Here is a 21,518-nt window from a genome sequence, read left to right as displayed (position 1 = left end):
TTGTCAATCAATTGAACTACTGAGATCTCGTCGCTCAAAATTTGTAATATATTCATCACATATAATAATGTACGACCGTGTCCAAAAACAGGCCACCACTCAACTGACTCAAAGTCTCAGCTTAGTCATGTTACTCTATATATTTTCAGAATATTTCCTGCAAATGCAGCTTTGCATCAATCCCCACTGACAAAATCACCAAAATAAGTTGATCTTTTTTTTCTTATAGAAAAGAAATTAGTTTTCTTTTAATTATTTAGTGAGGATTTTATGAATATTTGAAAACAGTAAAGTTGGCATCTTTTTGCTTTTCTTACTAATCTGTGACCTTACGTTGTAGATTCCCTCAGTTGAAGAGCACCAAAACATTAATCAAATGTCAATGAGTATTAATCAAACTTATCATATGGATTAGATTTCGCCTAAGACAACAACATATCCAGTGAAATCTCATAAGTGGGCGGGTTGGAGAAGGATAGAGTGTACACGAACCTTACCACAGGTTGTTTCCGAATCATAGAGCCTAAGAAGCATAATATTTTTTGGTTTCCCACTTGATAGGCCCGACTAATTTGAATTTGTGTTGTGTAAAGCCTATTAAAAGGGAGGGGGGGAAACGCTCTTTACTATGATATTTTCCTTCTCAAAATTCGAACATAAGATTTTTGATTAAGAATAGAGGGATCATATTCATCTTATCATAATTCTGGGTGGTTAAGACGCATAACATAAAGAGAAAAAGAAAGGAGTGCATAAGGTAGAAAAACAAATATATACAAGTTATTAAAAGCCAAAAAACAAAAGGTGCAGCATGCACAAGAGTTGACATGCAGATAATGTGAGAACCCATTTGCAGAAAACTTTAAAAAAAGTCCAAAAATAATAGAGCTTTATTGAATTAAAGGTGGGAAGCACTATCAGTGTTATATAAAGAAGTACATAAAAAATTTCTAAGGAATTCAAATGAATAAGAAAAAGAGTTTTACTTCAATACGCTGGTAATGTAATATATTTTTTATATTATCAAATAATTATAAGTGATCGTTCATAAAAAATGAGAATAGTAACTTGGAAAATAAGGTACTCACCTACCAAGCAAGCTAAAATATAACTTTTTGTCGTTTAACAATGAACTATCGGAAAAATATGATAGCTATGAGCCTATTTAGCGACTTATTTCGTATCAAAATCCTGTTTTTTTTGGTGAATGGTGAAAATCAATATAATATTAGTATATATAAATCATCAAGACATGAGAATACTTAAATAACAAGAAAGGAGAAAAAAGCACAAATCCGACAAAATTAACCTACAAAATCCATAAATCATAGGGTTCTGCCACATTAGATTTTCATTTTCTTATATTGCAACTTGCTTAAAAGAAATCATTTTAAAGATAATTAATGTCAAAATCTAAGTTTCTTTTCAATGAGAGTTGTAACTTGTAAGGCAGGTGAAAAAATGATCTGTTCAGTGGCATGTTTCTCATTACCCACTTCTTATTGTTGGATAATGAATGATCTATGAACCCTTAATTTGGCTATTCTAAATAGATCTACTAATGTGGCACAGAAAAATGTCACGTCTTTAAAATAAACACTTTCACATGTTTCTTGGGACGCTTTTTAAGACGTCTAAAATTAGTGAGCTAAATTCAAATTTATTGTGATGACTACAAAAAGAAAGAAAGAAGATACTAAAATGAAAAGAGGGGATCATTATGAGGAAGAACTAAAATGAAAAGAGATAGTTTAAATAATTTGATTAAGTGAAAGTGTTAAATTACTTTAATAAGAGAAAAAGGTGGGAACCACAAAGGAAAAAAGAAAGGGAGGGATAGGACTACATCATGGAGACTTTAACACACACAATAGATACTTGTCTTTTTTCCTGTGTCTTTCTCAGTTTATGTATTTATATGGTTGTTCACTTCTCTTGGGGAAACTCAAGTTAAAAGCAACTCTTTAACTTCTCTTCCTTCTTATAACTTCTCCCCTATTCAGTATTCATCAGTAGACATACTGCTAAACTAATTTTAGCCAATGCCTCTTCATTGTGTAGCACCAAAACCAGAAAACTTTGGCACAGAATTGATGGCAGCTCCGACTAATTCGTCGAAACCAGAGATGAACTCAGAGTCCTTTATACAAAGGGCCTTGTTTCCCATAACTTTGAAGGTTTCCCTCTATAGACTTGTTAGTTACATGAATAATAGTGCTCAATTTTGTTTCTTTATTTGCAGAACATGGATTCATATAATATTCAATGATTCATTATTGTTGATATCTTGATCAAATATGTTATGCAGTTTGAAGAGGTTGTCTACAAGATTAAGCAAGAAACAAAAGGAATGTGTTGTGGAGGACCATCAAACACAAAAGAAAAGACTATACTTAATGGAGTGACAGGTATTGTGTGCCCAGGGGAGATGCTAGCAATGTTAGGTCCATCAGGTAGTGGAAAAACTACCCTCCTAACAGCTTTAGGAGGTCGTCTATCGGGTAAACTATCTGGGAAAATTGCATACAACAGCCAGCCATTCTCAGGAGCTATCAAACGTCGTACTGGATTCGTGGCACAGGACGATGTTCTATATCCTCATCTAACTGTAACAGAAACTCTTCTCTTCACTGCTCTGCTAAGGCTTCCCCAAAGCCTAAGCAGGGAGGAAAAAGAAAGGCATGTGGAGCATGTTATTGCAGAGCTTGGGTTAAACAAGTGTCGAAACAGCATGATAGGAGGACCATTATTTAGAGGGATATCAGGTGGGGAGAAAAAGAGGGTCAGTATTGGTCAAGAAATGCTAATTAATCCGAGTTTACTACTGCTAGATGAGCCTACTTCTGGTTTGGATTCTACTACAGCTCTGAGGATTCTAACTACTGTTAAGCGCCTAGCTGACGGTGGTAGAACTGTCATCACTACAATCCACCAGCCATCAAGCAGGCTCTACCATATGTTTGATAAGGTAGTCTTGCTTTCTGAAGGCTGCCCTATCTACTATGGTCCTGCATCAACTGCCCTCGAGTACTTCTCCTCTGTTGGTTTTTCCACATCCATCACTATCAATCCTGCTGATCTCTTGCTTGATCTTGCCAATGGTAATTCAAACATAAATTTCATTCCTAGCAAATCAATTTAATTTACTATTAGAGGTCCGTAGTTTCATTTTTGGCTTTGTTAAAGTCAGATGAGTCACTAAGCTTGATGATAAGCAATGGTAAATTATTCAATACCATTAAGTAGAGTAAAAAGAGAATCCACTCATAAGTTGTCCTACTATTTTTAATCAATAAATCTCGATCTAAATTCTTTAATTTTCCTTTTAGACAATTACTGTATATAGAGGAGTAAAAGATATGCAAAAGTTAAGGCTGAAAAATTGAAACATTTAAAAATCATGTATATGGTGTCAAACATCTCTTTAAAATCTATCTTTAAATTTTCAGGAATTGGACCTGATTGCAAGCATGCAATTGAGCAAGGTGACAATACTGAACAAGAGAAGAAATCTGTGAGAGAAGCTCTCATCTCTGCTTATGACAAGAACATTTCTACAAGGTTGAAAACTGAGCTATGCAGTTCAGATACCAATAATTACAGTTACACAAAGGATGTTTCAACAAGTAAGATTCCTAACTGTGAAGAAAGGGATGGTTTTAATTGACTATCAAATTGTTCCTCTACACCTAATTAGTGACTAATTCCAGCTCTATCGTCCTCTACTCATGCAGGAAATGGTATGAAGTCAGAACACTGGTGCACGAGTTGGGGCTATCAATTTAAGGTGCTGCTACTAAGGGGGCTGAAAGAACGAAGATACGAGACATTCAACAAGCTTAGAATCTTCCAAGTTGTTAGTGTAGCATTTCTTGCCGGATTGTTATGGTGGAACACTCCAACATCCCACATTGAAGACAGAGTAAGAACTTTTATATGTTGACTATGTTAGGACGAAAACAAGTTTCAAGATGACTCGTAGTTACAGCCAACATGACGATATCTTATTATATAAAACCATTTCCAAGTTGCTATGTTAATATTGACATTCTGATCATATAACATTTCGCATCAACATAGAATAGCAAAATTCAATTGCTTGATATTTATAATTTGACTTCCTCGTGCAGATTGCAATGGTATTCTTCTTCGCGGTATTCTGGGGCTTCTATCCACTCTACAATGCAGTTTTCACTTTTCCCCAAGAAAGAAGGATGCTCATCAAAGAAAGATCATCAGGAATGTACCGACTCTCATCATATTTTCTAGCTAAAACTGTGGGGGATCTTCCCTTGGAACTGGCACTACCAACAGTATTTACCTTCATCCTATATTGGATGGGTGGGCTCAAAGCCAACCCTGCCACCTTCATTCTATCTCTTCTAGTAGTCCTTTACAGCGTACTCGTTTCTCAGAGTCTCGGTCTAGCGTATGGTGCCATGCTCATGGATGTGAAACAGGCCACTACCTTAGCATCAGTCACAACTTTAGTCTTCCTAATTGCTGGAGGATATTACATTCAGCAAATTCCTCCTTTCATAGTCTGGCTAAAATATTTGAGCTATAGCTTCTACTGCTACAAGTTGCTTCTAGGGGTACAATACAATGACAACGACTACTACGAGTGTTCAAAAGGTGTCTATTGCCAGGTTGCAGATTTTCCAGCCATAAAATCAATGGGCCTGAACAATATGTGGATGGATGTTTTCATCATGGCTCTAATGTTAGTGGGATACCGACTAATTGCTTATCTAGCACTCAATCGTGTACGATGAACACGTGCGGAGGGAACCATTTCAAGAGCAAAATCGAAGGTTTTTTTCGGCCAACAACAACAAAGAGTAATAATGTTAGATATAGATTATGATCCCATTGCCAGATTTTGATCACATACACCAAAAATTCCAATGTAGTACCACTCTGGCAATGTTTTACCTAACTGACTTAGGAAACTTCAGATGCTTGGGAAGAATAAAATCTGTAACATCTTGAACTGAATAAATATGCTTAGTGTACAATGAAGCAAACATCACGTTCATTTTTTGTATCCCTGCTAAAAGAAAAAGAGAAAGCAATAACTGGTGCACACAACAAGATTTAGGAATATCTCTGTGGGGTCTCTAAAACAAGAAGATTGCAATAATTTAATGAGTTCTACAAGTGCATTGACCACATAAAGACAGCACCTGTTTAGATCACTAAATGAGCTTCTTTTTTTCCTCTTCTCAGTGCCTTTCCTTTTCTCTGTATTATGATTTCATGGTGATATTTTTATAATAGCAATATGGAAAGTCTGATTCAGAATCAATTTCTACCTTCCATTTTAATGCTTGGGGATTTATTTAGAGCTTCTAGAACATCTTAACCAACATCTTTGTGGGAGCATCAAGAACAAAACATGGATTCTTGTGATCTTACACATGCAAAGTGGTTGGTGAGATTCTTGAAGAATCAAAATAACATTATATTTTGTTACATGGTAGGTCAAGTTTGAACCAGCACTTGCAAATGAAACAAAATATCTTGAGCTATAGTGGAACAAAATTTCACTAATAACAAAGCATTTAGAGTTTCTTCTTGCCAAGGACCTTTTAAGTAATAACATTCAAGAATAAGGAAAAGAGGAAGAAGTAACAGAAATTGCATATGGAAGTCACAACAACAATCAACATGTATTGAGTAAGATAATTAATGTGTTGTGTCTGTTTGGTACGATAAAAGTCATTTTCTATAAAAACTATTTTGTAGAAAAATACTTTTTTTCCAAAAATCAGTATAGTAAATAGCAATAATAGTATTAGCAAATCGGATTTTGATGAGAAATGAAAATTGGGTCTAACTCAATTCAAAAAGCTAGTTCAAAAGATGAGGATTGTCCAAGACAATATAGGGAGACAAATTGTCTTCCCACACACCGATGTGGAACTACTAACACCCTGCATGCCAAGGCTTGGCAATTAGAGCTTGGACAAGATAATATGGGGATGAATTTCGGGTGAAACAAGTATTGGATGGGCCTAACTTCCACATTATGATAAGAAATGGAAATTGGGTCTAACTCAACCCAAAAGCATGTTGGGAAACACGGGTAATATTACAACAATAAGTTTATAATATTTATTTATAAGTGAGTACAGACAATGTTTGAGTCGTGCTAGGCACTTTCCTAAGAAACTATTTTAGCTATGTGAAATTTTTCCCCAATATTAAACAAGCTTTCTTTATAAGAGGAACATGAACAACAAAATATAATTACTACAAAATCAGCAAGAAGGAAAAATGGCTTTTAAGCTACTAAGTAAATTTCTTGGTTCTTCATCCTCCCTGTGACCTCTTCTTTTCTCAATTTATACAAGCAGTATATGGTGAGGCATTTGAAAAACAAATGGGATACTAGTGTTTTTCACATGTCACAACATGTCACATGAAATGCCAAACTTTGTCAATAAGAAATCTTTTAAAATAAATATATTTTCAACAATCCCCACAGATTTTAAAAGATTGGAGTCTAGAGGTAAGACTTGCTGAATTGGTATAATCAAAATGCAATAGGTTTGGGTTTTTTTGGACTATGAACCAAATTTAGATCGATAAAATTTAACTTACAAAATTACGAAATGTAATATTTCTATGAACCAATAATACTTATTGTAAGTCAAAGATTTTACCAGTCACATTTGACCTCCACATTTTGTCGTTCAACGCAGTTTTGCGTCAATAGGCCATGCGCATGCCTGGTTATTATTCATGAGACCTTTAGAAACTTGTCCAAAATCTCATAGGAGCGGCCCACTCCACTTCTCATCTAGGTGAATTCATCAAGTGTATACTGCTTTAGATACACCATCCTTAAGGACTATGAATTCATTAAGAATTAATAACTCATCCTCACAATTAGTAGCAGTTCAAACACTCTCTTTTTACTGCGCAGTGTCAATATCAACTTGTTAGAACCCATATGAACCTACTTAATGGGATCTCCAATCACATAGAGTGGGTTACCATCTTTATTGAAAATCATATCTATCTTAACCCCACTTCTTTTGAGGTTTGAATAATTAATTTTCTTCCCACAGGTTTAGTTAGAGAATCGGCCAAACTCATTTCTGACTTCATATAATCAATGGAAATTATTCCATCTCTCAGCAACTGCTTTACGACATCATGTCTGAATTTCATGGGTTTGTTATTACAATTATAAGATTTATTCTTTGAAATAGTAATTGTCATTTGACAATCACAATGCCTAGATACAGGATGCCACACATCCTTCTTTAAAGGGATATTGGCTAAGAAGTTTCTTAGTCTTTCAGCCTCAGAATCAGCTAGTTCCAAAGCTACAAACTCGGACTATAAAATCAATTGAGCAATGATCATCTTAGCTGATTTCCACGATATTGCACCACCACCAAGGATAAACACATAGCCATTAGTGGATTTTGACTCATCAGGGATAAAATCTTTGCCATACTTCTATTTATTTAAAAAGATTTCTTGTGCCAAAGTTTGGCATTTCACATGATGGCCTTAGGCCATAGTATAAATCTTCACATATTGTGACATCTTATCGCATGGCATCACATGTGATAAACATTAGTATCCCATTTATTTTTCAAATGTCTCACCATATACAACTTCTATAAATTGAGCAAATAAGAGTTCATTGAGAGTATGAAGAAACATGGATAATAAAATCTAAAATGTTAGTTGGAGCAAATGATATGAAATAAAAAGTTAAAAGATAGTTGTAAGTAAAATTAGTTTCACCCACACACCCCAATGGTGTGATCTAGTATAGTCAATGAAATTGATTGAGAATCATAGGTCTCATGTTCAAATCTAAACAGAGCCAAAAAGCCACCAGGTGATATCCATCTATATCGTGAAATTAGTCTAAATGTGCGCAAAAGCTAGTCCGGATCAAAAAAAAAAAAGTTTTGCGCACAAGTGAAGGAAGTCATTTTCTCCCTTTTGGAAAATTATCCATTAAACTGAATTCCACTGTATCGAAGATATGCAATAGTTGTTCTTCCTTAGTGAAAGCACAGGTAAGAATGATGCAATAAGAACATTCTCCAGGACATCAAGGAGAGATATATAACAGTAAAATCAAATAATGTGATACAACAGCAGCAGCCAGATGAAGATTTTATTAAAACTGCGACGTAAGAGAGCAGAGCCCCATTTGGTGCTGAAAACACTAAAATGGGTGGAGGAACAAGATATCAGATCCAAAAAAAATCCTCTAACATTGAGTATTATTCAACTCACTTACCCCCATCCACATTTTTTTCTCTATAAAGGACACTTGTTTATGATTAACACTGTCCTTTTCTATTATGAGATACACAATTTCCCACTAGTAGCTAGGGCTAAATACAAACGAAGTGGGAAATTCAATTACTTGTGGGCCTTGGCATGGTAGGATCCGAACAAAAACTACTGTGTGCTGAAAGAAACAACATATCATGCCATAGTAGCTATCCAATTCTCAGTGGAATGAAGATGAATCATGAATGTTGAATATTGAATACTATCAATCAACCTTAGTTAAGCCTGACAGAAATGTTGCTCCATTTTTAACTGAATGTATTGGTGCAATAAGTGACAGTGACAAAAATTTATTGAGGGGTTTAAAATAAGAAAAGCAAACTGACAAACAAATAAAAAATAATTAACATTACTACATGTATATATTAAAAAAATTATGTATAAATAGTGAAAATAATTGTGCTTGTATATGTTTTAAATATGAAAATTTGGTATTAATTTCATTCCAGAATACAATAATGTTAGGTAATAAGAAGATTAAATTTTGAGACAATAATAATTTAAGGAGAGGAATTCCTATTGGGGTGTTTATCTACGACAAGAATAGTGTAATTCAAATCGAATATATTATAAACGAACAAATAATGATTAACATGCTTCAAACTTACTCAAGTCAAGTAAGTTGAATCAAGATTGAATTTTTATTTTTCGATAATTTTGGAGTTTGGACTTAAATGGAAACAAATTTATTAGGCTTTTTGTGCCAACCCAAATCTAGTTTAATACACAAAATTATCATGGAGGCATCTTTAGAAGCTGTTAGACATGAAAATAAAGGTGATGTGTTGTTCTATAAAAGATTTCATCTCCCTTTCAAGATCAATCCTCTTTCAGATGATTCACCAAAAAATAGTTATGTTGATGTGTTGCCAACTTGCCATCAAAAAATAAGCAAGTGACAATTAGTAATTTTTGAAATGCAGTGGCTGCTGGACAAATGTTGTTGAATTTTGGAGATAACTATGAATTTAGACAAAATTATCTACATTTGGAGAACAAAGTTCCTTTGGCAAATCATTGAATCAATGAACAATCTAAGAGGTCGGGCAAGCTGGCAATTGCAATCGCCACACTAGAAATTCTTGAAGATATAAGGAGTTTTAAGTCAAGATGTCTACAATTGTCTTCCACATAAGACATACTTAATCAATTTGAGCAACAAAATCTTTTTTGATTCAATCGAGATAGCCAGTATCTAGAGTTAATCGATTTCAAAGTGAATTTATTCTAATTTATTCATATGCATACATAGTTTTTCTCTTATATATAGTCAAATTTTAATTTGTTTGAAATTTATATGAACATTGTTGTTGTATGCATATATACATGATTTGAGCAACAAAAAAATAATGATTATAAGGTTGAACCCACAAAATTCAACTTTATTATCATATTCTTGTTATTATCACTAATTAGTTACTTTTATTTTGAATTTGTTTATGAATGAACCACGCTTTGCGACTAACAACGAATTTGGACATTATTTTTATTTTCTATGACAAAACAATGCTACATTCAAATTATTTCACAAGTTAGTTGATATATATATTGTACATTCTTGTTCCTCAAGATCTTGGGAGCCCAATTCTTGCACATATTGTCACTATTTTGGGGTGATTTTAATCTTTAATTTTTGTTTTTGATGCTCATTCAATGAAAAATTGTGGATCAAAGTGTCTTTATCTATGACCTGATTTCATAAGATTTAGCTTAGAGAAATTTTGCATTGTCTGTCATATGTTGGGTAAGAATTAAGTTGTCCAGCATAAGTTGTGTAGTATCTAATTCGCTCGGCATAAATTTAGAGAACTTTTGTCTTGTGGGCTATGGATTGAACTTATGCTTCTAACGACATAAGTGTTGTAGGAATAAGCGGCATAGCTTGTTATGCCTTGTAAGATATAACTTGTGTTATATTATGATACAAAAGTATAACCTAATGTCAAGAAAAAAAAATTAAAGACCACCAATTTAAGAAAAAAAATAAAATATCATTTCAAAATAGGGGCATTTATGCGAATGACCCTCTAAAATTTGAAGGTGCAAAGATGATAATTAAGCTAGATTATGCACTTTTAAGAATATGTTTTTCGTATTGACAAAAGAAATCAAAAAATTTCAGGTTATGATGTATTGGATAGTTTCGAAGAAGTTTAAGCTATGGATTAGTGATCAGAGGATAATTAAACATGATTGTTATAGTAAAGTATTGTTATAGAGGATGATTATTATACAAATATTTAATTATAAAAATCATTGCTCGAAATGAGACGAGGCAAATTTAAATATTTTTTAAAAGAAAATCAAGCACGGCAAGGTAGGAGTGAACTTTGATGTTTGCTAATAGTGAGGTTCTCTTGTGCTATGTGGAGACATATGAAAAGAATAGTATTTTAGATTTTTGAATTTTTATGTTTGTAGTCCAAGAATTAATGTGTTTCTGTTGTTGGTCTTGTTATTCTTGAAATTGAAGTTAATTAAGTGTTCAATATTAAAAAAATTTATGAGTCTTACGGATCTTGTTAGATTGAGATCATTAAATTTCTCCAAATTTTAATGCAGTAAAATTTTTGAGGTTATAAATGAAGATGATATACAGTAGAAAATGGCACAAATAATTTGTAAAAATGTGACATTGGGAAGAAGTCTCTTTATATATATTGACTATGCTTCAATTATCTACACATTCAATAGAATGATAAATTATTTAAATTTTAAAAATATTTGATGATCAAGACATGATATTTCTACACATATATGGTGTAACATGACATTTACAAATTGAATAGAATAAATTAATATTTTTTTAGAGGTCTTACGTATAAAAATAAACATGTAAAATGAAATCTTTAATAAAAAGAACATAAGATTTTTTTAAAAAAAATTAACATTGTTATGTTAGAGACCAGAAGTGCTCCACTTTAGCTAAGCTAAAAAATAGAATATGTTTAGAGTTATATTTAAAAGATTAAAATGAACCTATTCTTATATAAAAAAAAAATTAACTCAAAACTCATCCACTTTTCTCTATTTATGAAGTGTCACTTAATTACAATTGAACATTGTAGGCATTTCATTTTTTTTCACCTTCAAAATTTACAAAATTGGATAATCGTGCTCATAGCCCATCTGCATTCTTAAAGTCCTTCTAAAGCTTCAACGTTTCCTTTCCATTATTAATTATGACGTTGAATCGGCATAATGATATAACTGGTTTAATTATGAGCCCGTTTGGATGGACTTAAAAAAATAATTTTTACGTATAAAGTGCTTCTTCTGAAAGTTATTTTTATAAATAAGAAGTTGAGTGTTTGGATAAAAATGTTTAAATGAGGAAAATAGTGTGAATTTTAGGATTAAAAGAACAAAAATGGTAGTTTGGAAATTTAGTTAAAATATAAGGGATATAAAAGTAATTTCCATGGTCAAAGAAAATGACTTTAAACACTTAGAAAAAAAAAGTTAGGAATTTTAACTTTTCATTTTTGACTGACTTTAAGAACTTTATGGCTTAAAATTAGCATTAGGCTAACACGTCCAAAAATTAAAAAAGAATTTTAAATTAGTTTTGACCAATTAAAGTCCATCCAAACGGGCTCTATATTAGCTTCATACCTAGTTCAGTTTTTATAAGCTATGTATTTAGTTGTCTAACATAAACCTTTCCAACTAATAAATAAGTATGCTCAAATATCCTACAAACTCTATTTACTGTCACATGGATTCACACGTACTTCAAAACTTTTAAATTAACCTCTCTAATTTATTAATATTTTTTAGGTTTTATAAAATTGTATAAACAATAAAAATCAAGAAACTGATATTTGAAGGTGTATTTTTAAATGATTTCTTTTCTATTCATAGAGTTTGTGCATTTTACATTATTTATAATTTTTAATAATTTTTTATGCATATTGGAATTTCTAAGATATGATGGTACTTTTTTAGTGTTTTTAAAAAAAAATATTTTCACATTTACTTTCAAATCTACCATACAGTTTGTTAATACTTGACAAAAAAAAAAGTGCATATTTTTTACAAATATAAAGAATTAAAATTACCATAAATATATTGAAATAATTACTTTGAAATTTGAATTGACCGTAAACATCAATAATAAAAAGTTGATGGCGTGAATCTGAATTAGTGGGACTAAAATATTAATAGGAAGAATTAAAAAAAAAAAGTTTGAGGGTTCTATTGCACCTTTACTCATCTACGAAGGACCATATACATTCCAACACCAGCTCCCGTCCACCCCAAGCCGGAACTCAGCCGTCATGGAGGAAGAGGTAGGTGGACCCCGGCTAAGCAAGAGATTTTCCGATAAAGGAGGAGAAGTTGATTACAAAACCAAAGCTGGTACAGCATGGTCTCACTCTTTCCTTAACCAGAAGCCTTGGCATCCTCTCTCTTACCCAAACCAACGTAGAAAGTGGATTGCCGAGCAGACTCATGCCCAGAGAGAACTACGAGCTGAGGAGATTTCCCGCGAGGTTTTTATTCTATTTTCAACCGACCCATATAGCCAATTTCCCTTTTCATGATTTTCTTCTCGTCATTTGCGATTTTCTCGATCTGGGTTCTTGTTAGTTTGCTTGTTAAAACATATTTCAATTTGGGTTCTATTGTTATTGTGATTTGGGTTTGTTTCAGTTTGATTGATTTCTCAAATTTCTTAAGTTAGCTAACTGTTTCTTTTGTGGGTGGGTGTGTTTCAGTATGCTCAAGAACAGGAGTTTTTTCGTCAGACTGCTCTCGTCTCCAAGAAAGAGAAAGAAAAGGTAGCCCAGTAACGACTGTTGTTTAATTACTTGTTTAATGACTTAGAATCAGTCTTATAATCCAAAACAAACAGGCATAAGATTTTGGGTGTCTTAAGATGTTAAAGAATCATGGGTATATTCTCTTCAGGCTTGTAATTGATATGAAACAATTACTATTTGTAAATGTGGATTGAATATGTGGTGTTTCCGGATGTTTTTTTGGGGGGATTTTGACTTGGTTGTGTGACAATGTTGTTAGATGGAGATAATGAAAGCTGTTAGCTTTATGTATGTTCGACCGCCTGGCTACAATCCAGAAAGTGCAAAAGCTGCCGAGATTGCTGACGAAGCAAGAGATCAAGGGCAGGGGAATGGTAGCACTTCTCAAGACACATCTGCAGCAGGGGCCTCCACTTCTGGGTAATGCTGCTAAGCTGATGTAGTTTTAGATGACTCTAAATCTCAATTTTGTTAAAAAGACTGAAGTGCCAGGTATCATGATTATAAAATTTGGACTCACTTTGATTGCTTTAAATCTTTCATAGGAGACCTGAAGTGCCACCTGCTGAGGAGAAAAAAAAACCAAGGGTAAAGGATATTTATGGTCGTCCTTTGCCAACAGAAGAAGAATTTGAAGTGCTTAAAAACGCTCCACGGTATGTTTGTTTTCCTCAGGCTTGATAACCAAATTGTGAAGTTATTTGTGACATCAATTTTTCAGTTTTAAGCTATTTGATTGTGAGTTGAGATTTGAGAAGCTATAATAGTTTACCAGTTTGGTTTGCTAAAGCTGTTTAGAACCACTTGTTGTTGTGGCAATTTGATGAGCTATATTATACTTCATACTTGTTTTGTCTTTTCTTTCTCCCTTTCAAGGAGCTGTATGGCATCAAAACTAGGAAAAATGCTTGTCTTGTGAGCCGGAGAAGGGAACAGTTCTCCCTTAAATCTCAATTAGCTTGCAGTATCGAATTTCAAACATTAATTGGATTGTTGTAGAACTTGGAGGAAAATAGATACTGACAAGACATGTATGGAGTATTTTTTCTTGCTATCAACTTCTCAAATGTTGATTATGTAGGTACTTTTTTGTTGTCATTGACTCATTGTAATAAGTGAAAGCTACTCATCACTTCTTCACCAAGATGGTGTTATTATCCTTAGGCACAGTTATTTAAATGGACTAAATCTGCTTGCTGTTGTCGTGCCTTTGTCATTGTTATTGCGTAAGCAGTTTTCACCTCCTTTTTATCAATGATGCTACTGCTTTTCTACTTTCCTGGTTTTGGAACTAGGATCCGAGCTAAAATTAGTGTTATACAGGGTGATGAGAATCTGAGGCATTCCACTTCTTTTTTGGTAACTGGGAGAAATATAGGAAAAAAATATTATTGAATTGCGTAAGAAGTAAGAACATTATTACACAAAGACCCTACTTATAGACACTATAAAACAATCATTTTCCAAGTAGGATACTATAAACTATTCCTATTCTAAGTAGGATTGTGTACACCTATTCCTATTCGAACACTCCCCCTCAAGCTGGTGCGTACAAATCATATGTACCTAGTTTGTTCCAAATATAATTAATACGAGGACCGGTGAGGGACTTGGTGAAGATATCTGCAAGTTGATCACTTGACTTCACAAACTTTGCAACAATATCTCCTGAGAGTATCTTTTCTCTGACAAAGTGACAATCAATCTCAATGTGCTTAGTCCTCTCATGAAACACTAGATTTGATGCGATATGAAGGGCCGCTTGATTATCGCACATAAGCTCCATATGATCGCTTTTTCCAAATTTTAGTTCTCTTAGCAACTGTTTGATCCAAACTAGCTCACAGGTTGCTATAGCTATTGCTCGATATTCTGCTTCTGCACTAGATCGAGCAACCACACTTTGTTTCTTACTCTTCCACTACACCAAATTACCTCCTACTAAAACACAATATCCGGATGAAGAACGTCATAAGAGGGTGATCCTGTCCAATCAGCATCTGTATATCCGGTGATATGCTCATGGTCGTGATCCTCGAAGAGTGGTCCTTTATCGGGAGCTGACTTTATATATCGCAGAATATGAATAACTGCATCCCAATGACTATCACAAGGAGAAATCATAAACTGACTTACAACACTCACAGGAAAAGAGATGTCAGGTCTAGTCACTGTGAGATAATTCAACTTTCCAACCAACCATCTATACCTTTCGGGATTACTGAGTGGCTCCCTCTATTCTGAAAGGAGTTTAACATTCGGATCATAGGAGTGTCAATGGGTCTAACAAAGGAGTTTAACAAAAGTGATTTATTGCCAGAGATATGATTAGAAGCGCATGAGTCCATCACCTATGATCCAAGAATACTAGATTGTGAAACACAAGCAAAAGAATTACCCGTAACAGAAACATCAGGTTGTGCAATCGAAGCTACTTGTGGAGACATTTGCTTGCTTGCTCGATACTGGAGGAATTCATCATATTCTGTATGAGCAATATGAGCATTATTGGATGACTGAGTAGGCTGAGCCACAGATGCTACTTATGGAGATGTCTGCTTACTTGCACGATTTCAAAGGAACTCATTATATTCCTTTAGAGCAATAGGATCATAACTGGGTGGTGGACCATGCAAAATATAATAGATGTCACGAGTGTGCCCAAGTTTATGACAATGACTACACTTGGATCGAGGTTTCCCAAAAATGCCCTCCTCCTCGTCGATTCTCCATAGATTGATATGTTCGTTTTTCTGCGGTTGAGATGCAAGAACAGAGGAGTCAATGGTGGGTGATGAAACTCCTTTGTGATTGGGAGGTGCGGCAAGACAAAGTAGACAAGAGAATAATTCATCAATTGTAGGAACTACAAGACTACCTAAAATTTGATCACACACTGAATCATGGTCAATAGGAAGTCTAGCAAGTGTAAGAACTAGAAACAACGTATGTCCGTGCTCTTGTTGTCTTTCCACATTCGTAGTAACTGGCATCGACGTTTCAAATTCCTCCATGACTACTTGTACCTGTCCCAAGTAAGTAGGCATATCAAATTTTTGTTTCTTTAAGTTGGTCATTCGAGATATCACATTGTAGAATCGAGATATGTCATTAGTGTATAAAGCGCGAGCCTTTTCCATAACTGAATAACATGTCTGGGATGGGTGAAACAAGGGCATCAACTTGGAATCGATATATCACCGTAGGAGACTACATAATTGAGCATCAACCTTCACCCATTGTGCTTTGGCTTTTCCATCTTCCTCACTAGCCTTTGCCTTTTCATTTACCACACAAAACATTATTGGTTAAGTGATCTTGGATGCCTTGACCCTTACACCACAGCTCAACCGAGGAAGCCCAAGCTAAATAGTTTGAGCTTCCTATTAATGGTTCCGAAGTAATCATAGGGCTTGAACTTCCGATCTTTTTGGAACCAAAAATATCAATTCGAAAGTCATATTATGAAATTACAATTCTCACAGAAAAAAAAGGAATCTGACTACCGAAATCTAGAAAAGAAGGTTCAGTCGCCGGAAGATAAATCTGACTGTCGGAAACTGGTTGGAATCAAAATATAAATATATGGTCAGCCTCGGGATGCAGAGACGACCTCACTGGAAAAAACAAATATGTCAAAAACTGGCCAGAAACTGCCACACGCGCCGGCTCGTGAAGCGCGTGGCGATGCAGATCTGTGGCTCGCCTGAGTGTTCCGCACCTCGTGGTTGGTTTTCGCACAACACTTACAAAACAAAAACCGACGCAAACCAGCCTTTGAGGGTCACCGAAACTGACTAGGTTTTCTTTCTTGTAAGTTTCTCACCAATGCTTTGATACCATGTGAAAAATATAGGAGAAAAATATTATTGAATTGCATAAGAACATTATTACACAAAGATCATATTTATAGACACTATAAAACAATCCTTTTCCAAGTAGGATACTATAACTTATTCCTATTTCTATTCCTATTCTAAGTAGGATTATGTACATTTATTCCTATTCTAACAGTAACTAACTTTTTTCATTAATCACCAAGCAGTATATACAAAACCATAACAAACCTAATCACAGTTTGTTATCCAAACAGAGTAAAAACTCAAAAGACATCAACCTCTTCTAAGGGAGGAAACTTAAACAGAAGATGGTCAAGTCTAGTGCCAATGGCCATAGGAGCCTTCATATTACACATGTATGCTACCTCTCTGGCTACACTATCACAGGACCTTCTCTTATCTTCAAAAGTTCTCTGATTCGTATCTGAGACTGAGTGTGGTGCATCTAAAGTCCAATGTATCCATAAGATGAGTGTTGCAGAGTGTTTATGTTAAGATGGATGTGCGGTCATACAAGATTTGATAAGATTAGAAATGAGCATGTTCGGTAAAATTACAACCAGCACACTTAGAGGATAAAAGAAACAGAGTTGTTGTCCTAACCTTTTTCTGGTCTTTGATTGGCTTCCTTTGTGGTAGTTACTCAAATAATACTTTCCAATGCATGATCAATTCTTTTCTTTTGAGTTAAAACATACTGCAAATAATGTGATTGTGTGATTTGAGATCTTCCTGTTAACAGATATTCATCTTTCGTCTGTCCTTTTTTATTTTTTCTATCTAATATTGTGTAACTAAACTTATGGCATCTTTTGCCTTCCGATTACCAAGATATATTAATACAATTGATTGTTCTTCACCTCTAGGCTGGAAACAGGTGTAGTTGGAAGGGCCAAACCCTTTGGAATTGAGATACGTAATGTCAAGTGCGTCAGATGTGGAACCTTTGGCCACCAGAGTGGTGATCGTGAATGTCCATTGAAAGATGCTATAATGCCAAATGAAGAGAGTCGAATAAAAAGAGATGACCCTTTAACTGCTATCCTGGCTCAGACAGATGCTTCTGAGGTAAAGTGGTCTATGTATGTGTGTGTGCGCATGTACTCTTTCTTTTTGGTAACCCCCCCCCCCCCCCCAACACACACACAAGTCTCGTTCTATCTGTTGAAATTTGATCAAATTCTTAGGGTCCAATGCCAAAAGAATTGCGTGTTCGACAGAGGTAATGGACCGATGTCTAACATAGCCTTTATGACTTGACCAGCTGACCTCCCAGAAAGAAGAAAAATTTGGGGGAGATTGGTTAAAACAGTGAACTTAATGGAGGTAGATTAAGAATCAGGTATTATCCAGTTTGCTGGAAAGCTTCACTTTTTCAAACAGAAATAACTTGTTGAACTTGTCACTAGAAGGAAGTGGGAATCAGACGCGTATGTTTATTGTTTACCATCAAGTCCACACGTGAACCTCAAAATTTGGTTCCATGTGCTGGAGGATGTTGAAGTATATGATATCCCACATTGGGTATATTAGGGCCCTCAACGATTTGAAGGGTTTATAAAGGTCTTGATCTGCTTTGGTTATTCGCTTGAGGTTTTTGGTCGGGTACCTACATTTTTTCCACAAGCTCATCAAAAGAAATTAAAGGAAATGGAGTAAAAGTAATGTATGAATTGTGTAGTTGTCCTGGAAAACCAGTGTCTTAAACTTCAGTAATTATAAAGATTCTTAATTAAGGGGTGAACCTGTCCTGTGAGAATTGGAAAGGAATTCTGTGGAAAAACCAAGCCCCCAATATCTTATTTGGTTGCATGAAGTTTGTCTAGCACAAGAACACTTGAGCATAGGGACTGCATTTGTGCAGCAGATGGATGCAAATAACCTATTTTGCGTAGTTTGGAATTGCAATGCTATAGTATATGTTCTCTTTTTACAAGATATGGATTCCCTTCATCCTGTTTTGTCTGAGTGATATGATTGTGCACGGACCTGAGATAGTAATTTGACTTATATTATATTTTAGTAATTGTGGAAGATAATATTAAAATAAAATAATCAAATATTTTATTTTGATAGAGAAAATATAATGGCTTATCAAAAGAATATCACATCAAAGTTAACTTGTATAGAAATGTAACAATGTCAAGCACCTTGAGACGGTCCAAAGTGAAACGAAATATATAACGGAATATACATTTTTGCAATATTTTGGGCTTTAGTTAGTGATGCCAAGAACTTTCTTAGAGAAGTCATTTGGAGCTGGTATGGGAAGATGACTTAATAACAAATGCTGAAAAACATCTTTTGCAATCCCAGAGGGCATTGAATGGGAAATGTTTGAAAGAAAAGCTGATGGTATTGAATGGGAAATGTTTGAAAGAAAAGCTGATACAGAGTCCAACCTATAATTGGAAACTAGGAATGAATATTGATTGGAAAGTTAGGGAAACGGGAAATATTTGACTTTCTCATGAATTTACTTTTTAGGCGCTCAGAGGAAAAAATAGTTTTTTTTTATCATTAATATTTCGTTCTCCTCTTCTACTCAAACAAACAAGGGAAGGGACTTTCTCTTCCTATGTGTTTCAGAAAAAGTGTGTAAATTTCTTTCACCAAACTAATAGATCCTAATGTCTCATTTGTCTGTTGTGCGGCCTTCTCTGCAGCCTTTGAAGTGGGAGCTCAAACAAAAGCCTGGAATCAGTCCTCCAAGGGGTGGCTTCGAACTTGACGACCCCAACCAACAGATAGTTGCTGAGGACATATTTGATGAGTACGGAGGTAAATTCTTCTTTCTGTGGCTCATGGTTGTTGAGCTTAACTTCTTTATTAGTGTTTTAGGTACATTGAATCCTAATCCCTTGTTTGTTGAGCAGGATTTCTTACTGGGGATAATGTACCTGATTTGCTGGCCAGCTTATCGTGCAAACCAAAGAAGAAAAAGAAGTCCAGTAAAAACAAGAACAGAAAGCGGTCTTCACCAACCAGAACAGATTTACGTGGTGATAAAGAAATTAGTTCATCTTCGGATGATGATAGAGGAAGAACACTGAAGAAGAAAAAGCACAAGAAGTCTCTAAAGCAATCGAAGTCTTCTGATGATTCTTATGGGCATCAGAGACAAAGTAACAGACAGAGGCATCCACGGTCAAGTTGGGCAAAGCATTCTGAGTCGAGTTCAGAGGACGATGATAATGACAGGTATCAGCGGAGTAACAGACACAAATGTTCACGGTCAAGTTCACCCGAGCCCGAAGATAAGGAACACAGGAAGAAGAAGAATCACCACTATTATCATGACTCAGAGGATGATGATAATGACAGGCCTCAGAAAAGGAGTAACCGACAGAAACGGTCACGGTCTAGTTCACCCAAGCCCGAAGAGAAGGATCACAGGAAGAAGAATCATCACCACCATTATCATGACTCAGAGGACGATGATAATGGAAGGCGTCAGAAAAGGAGTAACAGACAGAGAAGTTCACCCGAGCCTGAAGAGAAGGATAACAGGAAGAAGAATCATCACCACTATTATCACGACTTAAAGGATGATGATAATGACAAGCATCAGAAAAGGAGTAACAGACACGGACGTTCACGGTCAAGCTCACCCGAGCGTGAAAATAAGGATCACAGCAAGAAGAATCATCACCACCATTATCTCGACTCAAAGGATGATTATAATGACAGGCATCAGAAAAGGAGCAACAGACACGGACGCTCACCCGAGCCTGAAGATAAGGAACACTGTAAGAAGAAGAATCATCACCACCATCGTCATGACAGAGAGGACGATGATAAGGATGGGCATCAGAAAAGGAGTAACAGACGCGGACGTTCACCCGAGCCTGAAGATAAGGAACACAGTATGAAGAAGAATCATCACCACCATTATCATGACAGAGATGACGATGATAATGATAGGCATCAGAAAAGGAGTAGCAGACACAGACGTTCGCGATCAAGGTCACCTGAGCCTGAAGATATGGAACACGTGAAGAAGAATCATCACCACCGTCATCATCACAGTCGGCAGCAGTACAATCATTCTTGATTATTCATGACCATGAAGTTATAGTATGTAGGTGTTTCCTCCTATTAAGAGTTCTTAGGTCCACTTGTGATGCAAAACAGGTAAAGGAAGAAATGGTCGTGTAGAACCAGTGAAAAGAAAGTGATCAGTCCAATCATGGAGTTAGCTCCATGCACCTCTGTCTATGCGTAAGTGTATATTTCGTATGGCTATCAATTTGGTATTATTTGGCTTAGTTTTTTTTTGGTTACCAGTCCTGTTCTTCCTATAGGCTAAGTGAATGCGAATTTTTAATGTAGTTTGTCTCTGAATACCGAGGTGATGTGATTCTTTCAACAGAAGTAATGTTAAGAGGTTGCTACTTACTGGACTCTTGTCACTCTATTTAACAAAGCTGCATAGATCCTCCCAATATTCTTAAAAATATAAAACACCTCCAGTTTATGATTGTCAAATTGATAATGCCAATTTTTTTGTGGGTGGCGTTTGTTCTATTTCTGGAATTGTTTGGTTGACCAGCTATAATCAGCTTTCAATCAAGCAGTGATA

The 21,518-nt window shown here is 35.1% G+C and overlaps 2 protein-coding genes across 2 annotated transcripts; both read left to right on the top strand.

The window, feature by feature from the left end:
• The first annotated feature begins 1,904 nt into the window (after positions 1-1,904).
• On the top strand, positions 1,905-5,027 carry LOC129889561 (ABC transporter G family member 14). The gene is made up of 5 exons (XM_055964920.1): positions 1,905-2,177; positions 2,309-3,101; positions 3,450-3,626; positions 3,735-3,922; positions 4,131-5,027. Exons 1-5 carry the CDS (start codon positions 2,043-2,045, stop codon positions 4,773-4,775), a joined length of 1,938 nt encoding a protein of 645 aa, XP_055820895.1. The 5' UTR covers positions 1,905-2,042; the 3' UTR covers positions 4,776-5,027.
• Positions 5,028-12,511: 7,484 nt separating this feature from the next.
• LOC129889560 (uncharacterized zinc finger CCHC domain-containing protein At4g19190) lies at positions 12,512-21,353 on the top strand. Its single transcript, XM_055964918.1, has 7 exons — positions 12,512-12,827; positions 13,053-13,115; positions 13,357-13,517; positions 13,643-13,753; positions 17,803-18,004; positions 19,603-19,717; positions 19,813-21,353. The coding sequence occupies exons 1-7, from the start codon at positions 12,612-12,614 to the stop codon at positions 20,988-20,990; spliced, it is 2,046 nt and encodes a 681-aa protein (XP_055820893.1). The 5' UTR covers positions 12,512-12,611; the 3' UTR covers positions 20,991-21,353.
• The last annotated feature ends 165 nt before the right edge of the window (positions 21,354-21,518 follow it).

Source organism: Solanum dulcamara, chromosome 5 (assembly GCF_947179165.1).
Source record: "Solanum dulcamara chromosome 5, daSolDulc1.2, whole genome shotgun sequence".
Classification (NCBI taxonomy): Eukaryota; Viridiplantae; Streptophyta; class Magnoliopsida; order Solanales; family Solanaceae; genus Solanum; species Solanum dulcamara.
Note: the sequence above shows the minus strand (reverse complement) of the source record. Positions and strands in the feature narration are given on the sequence as shown.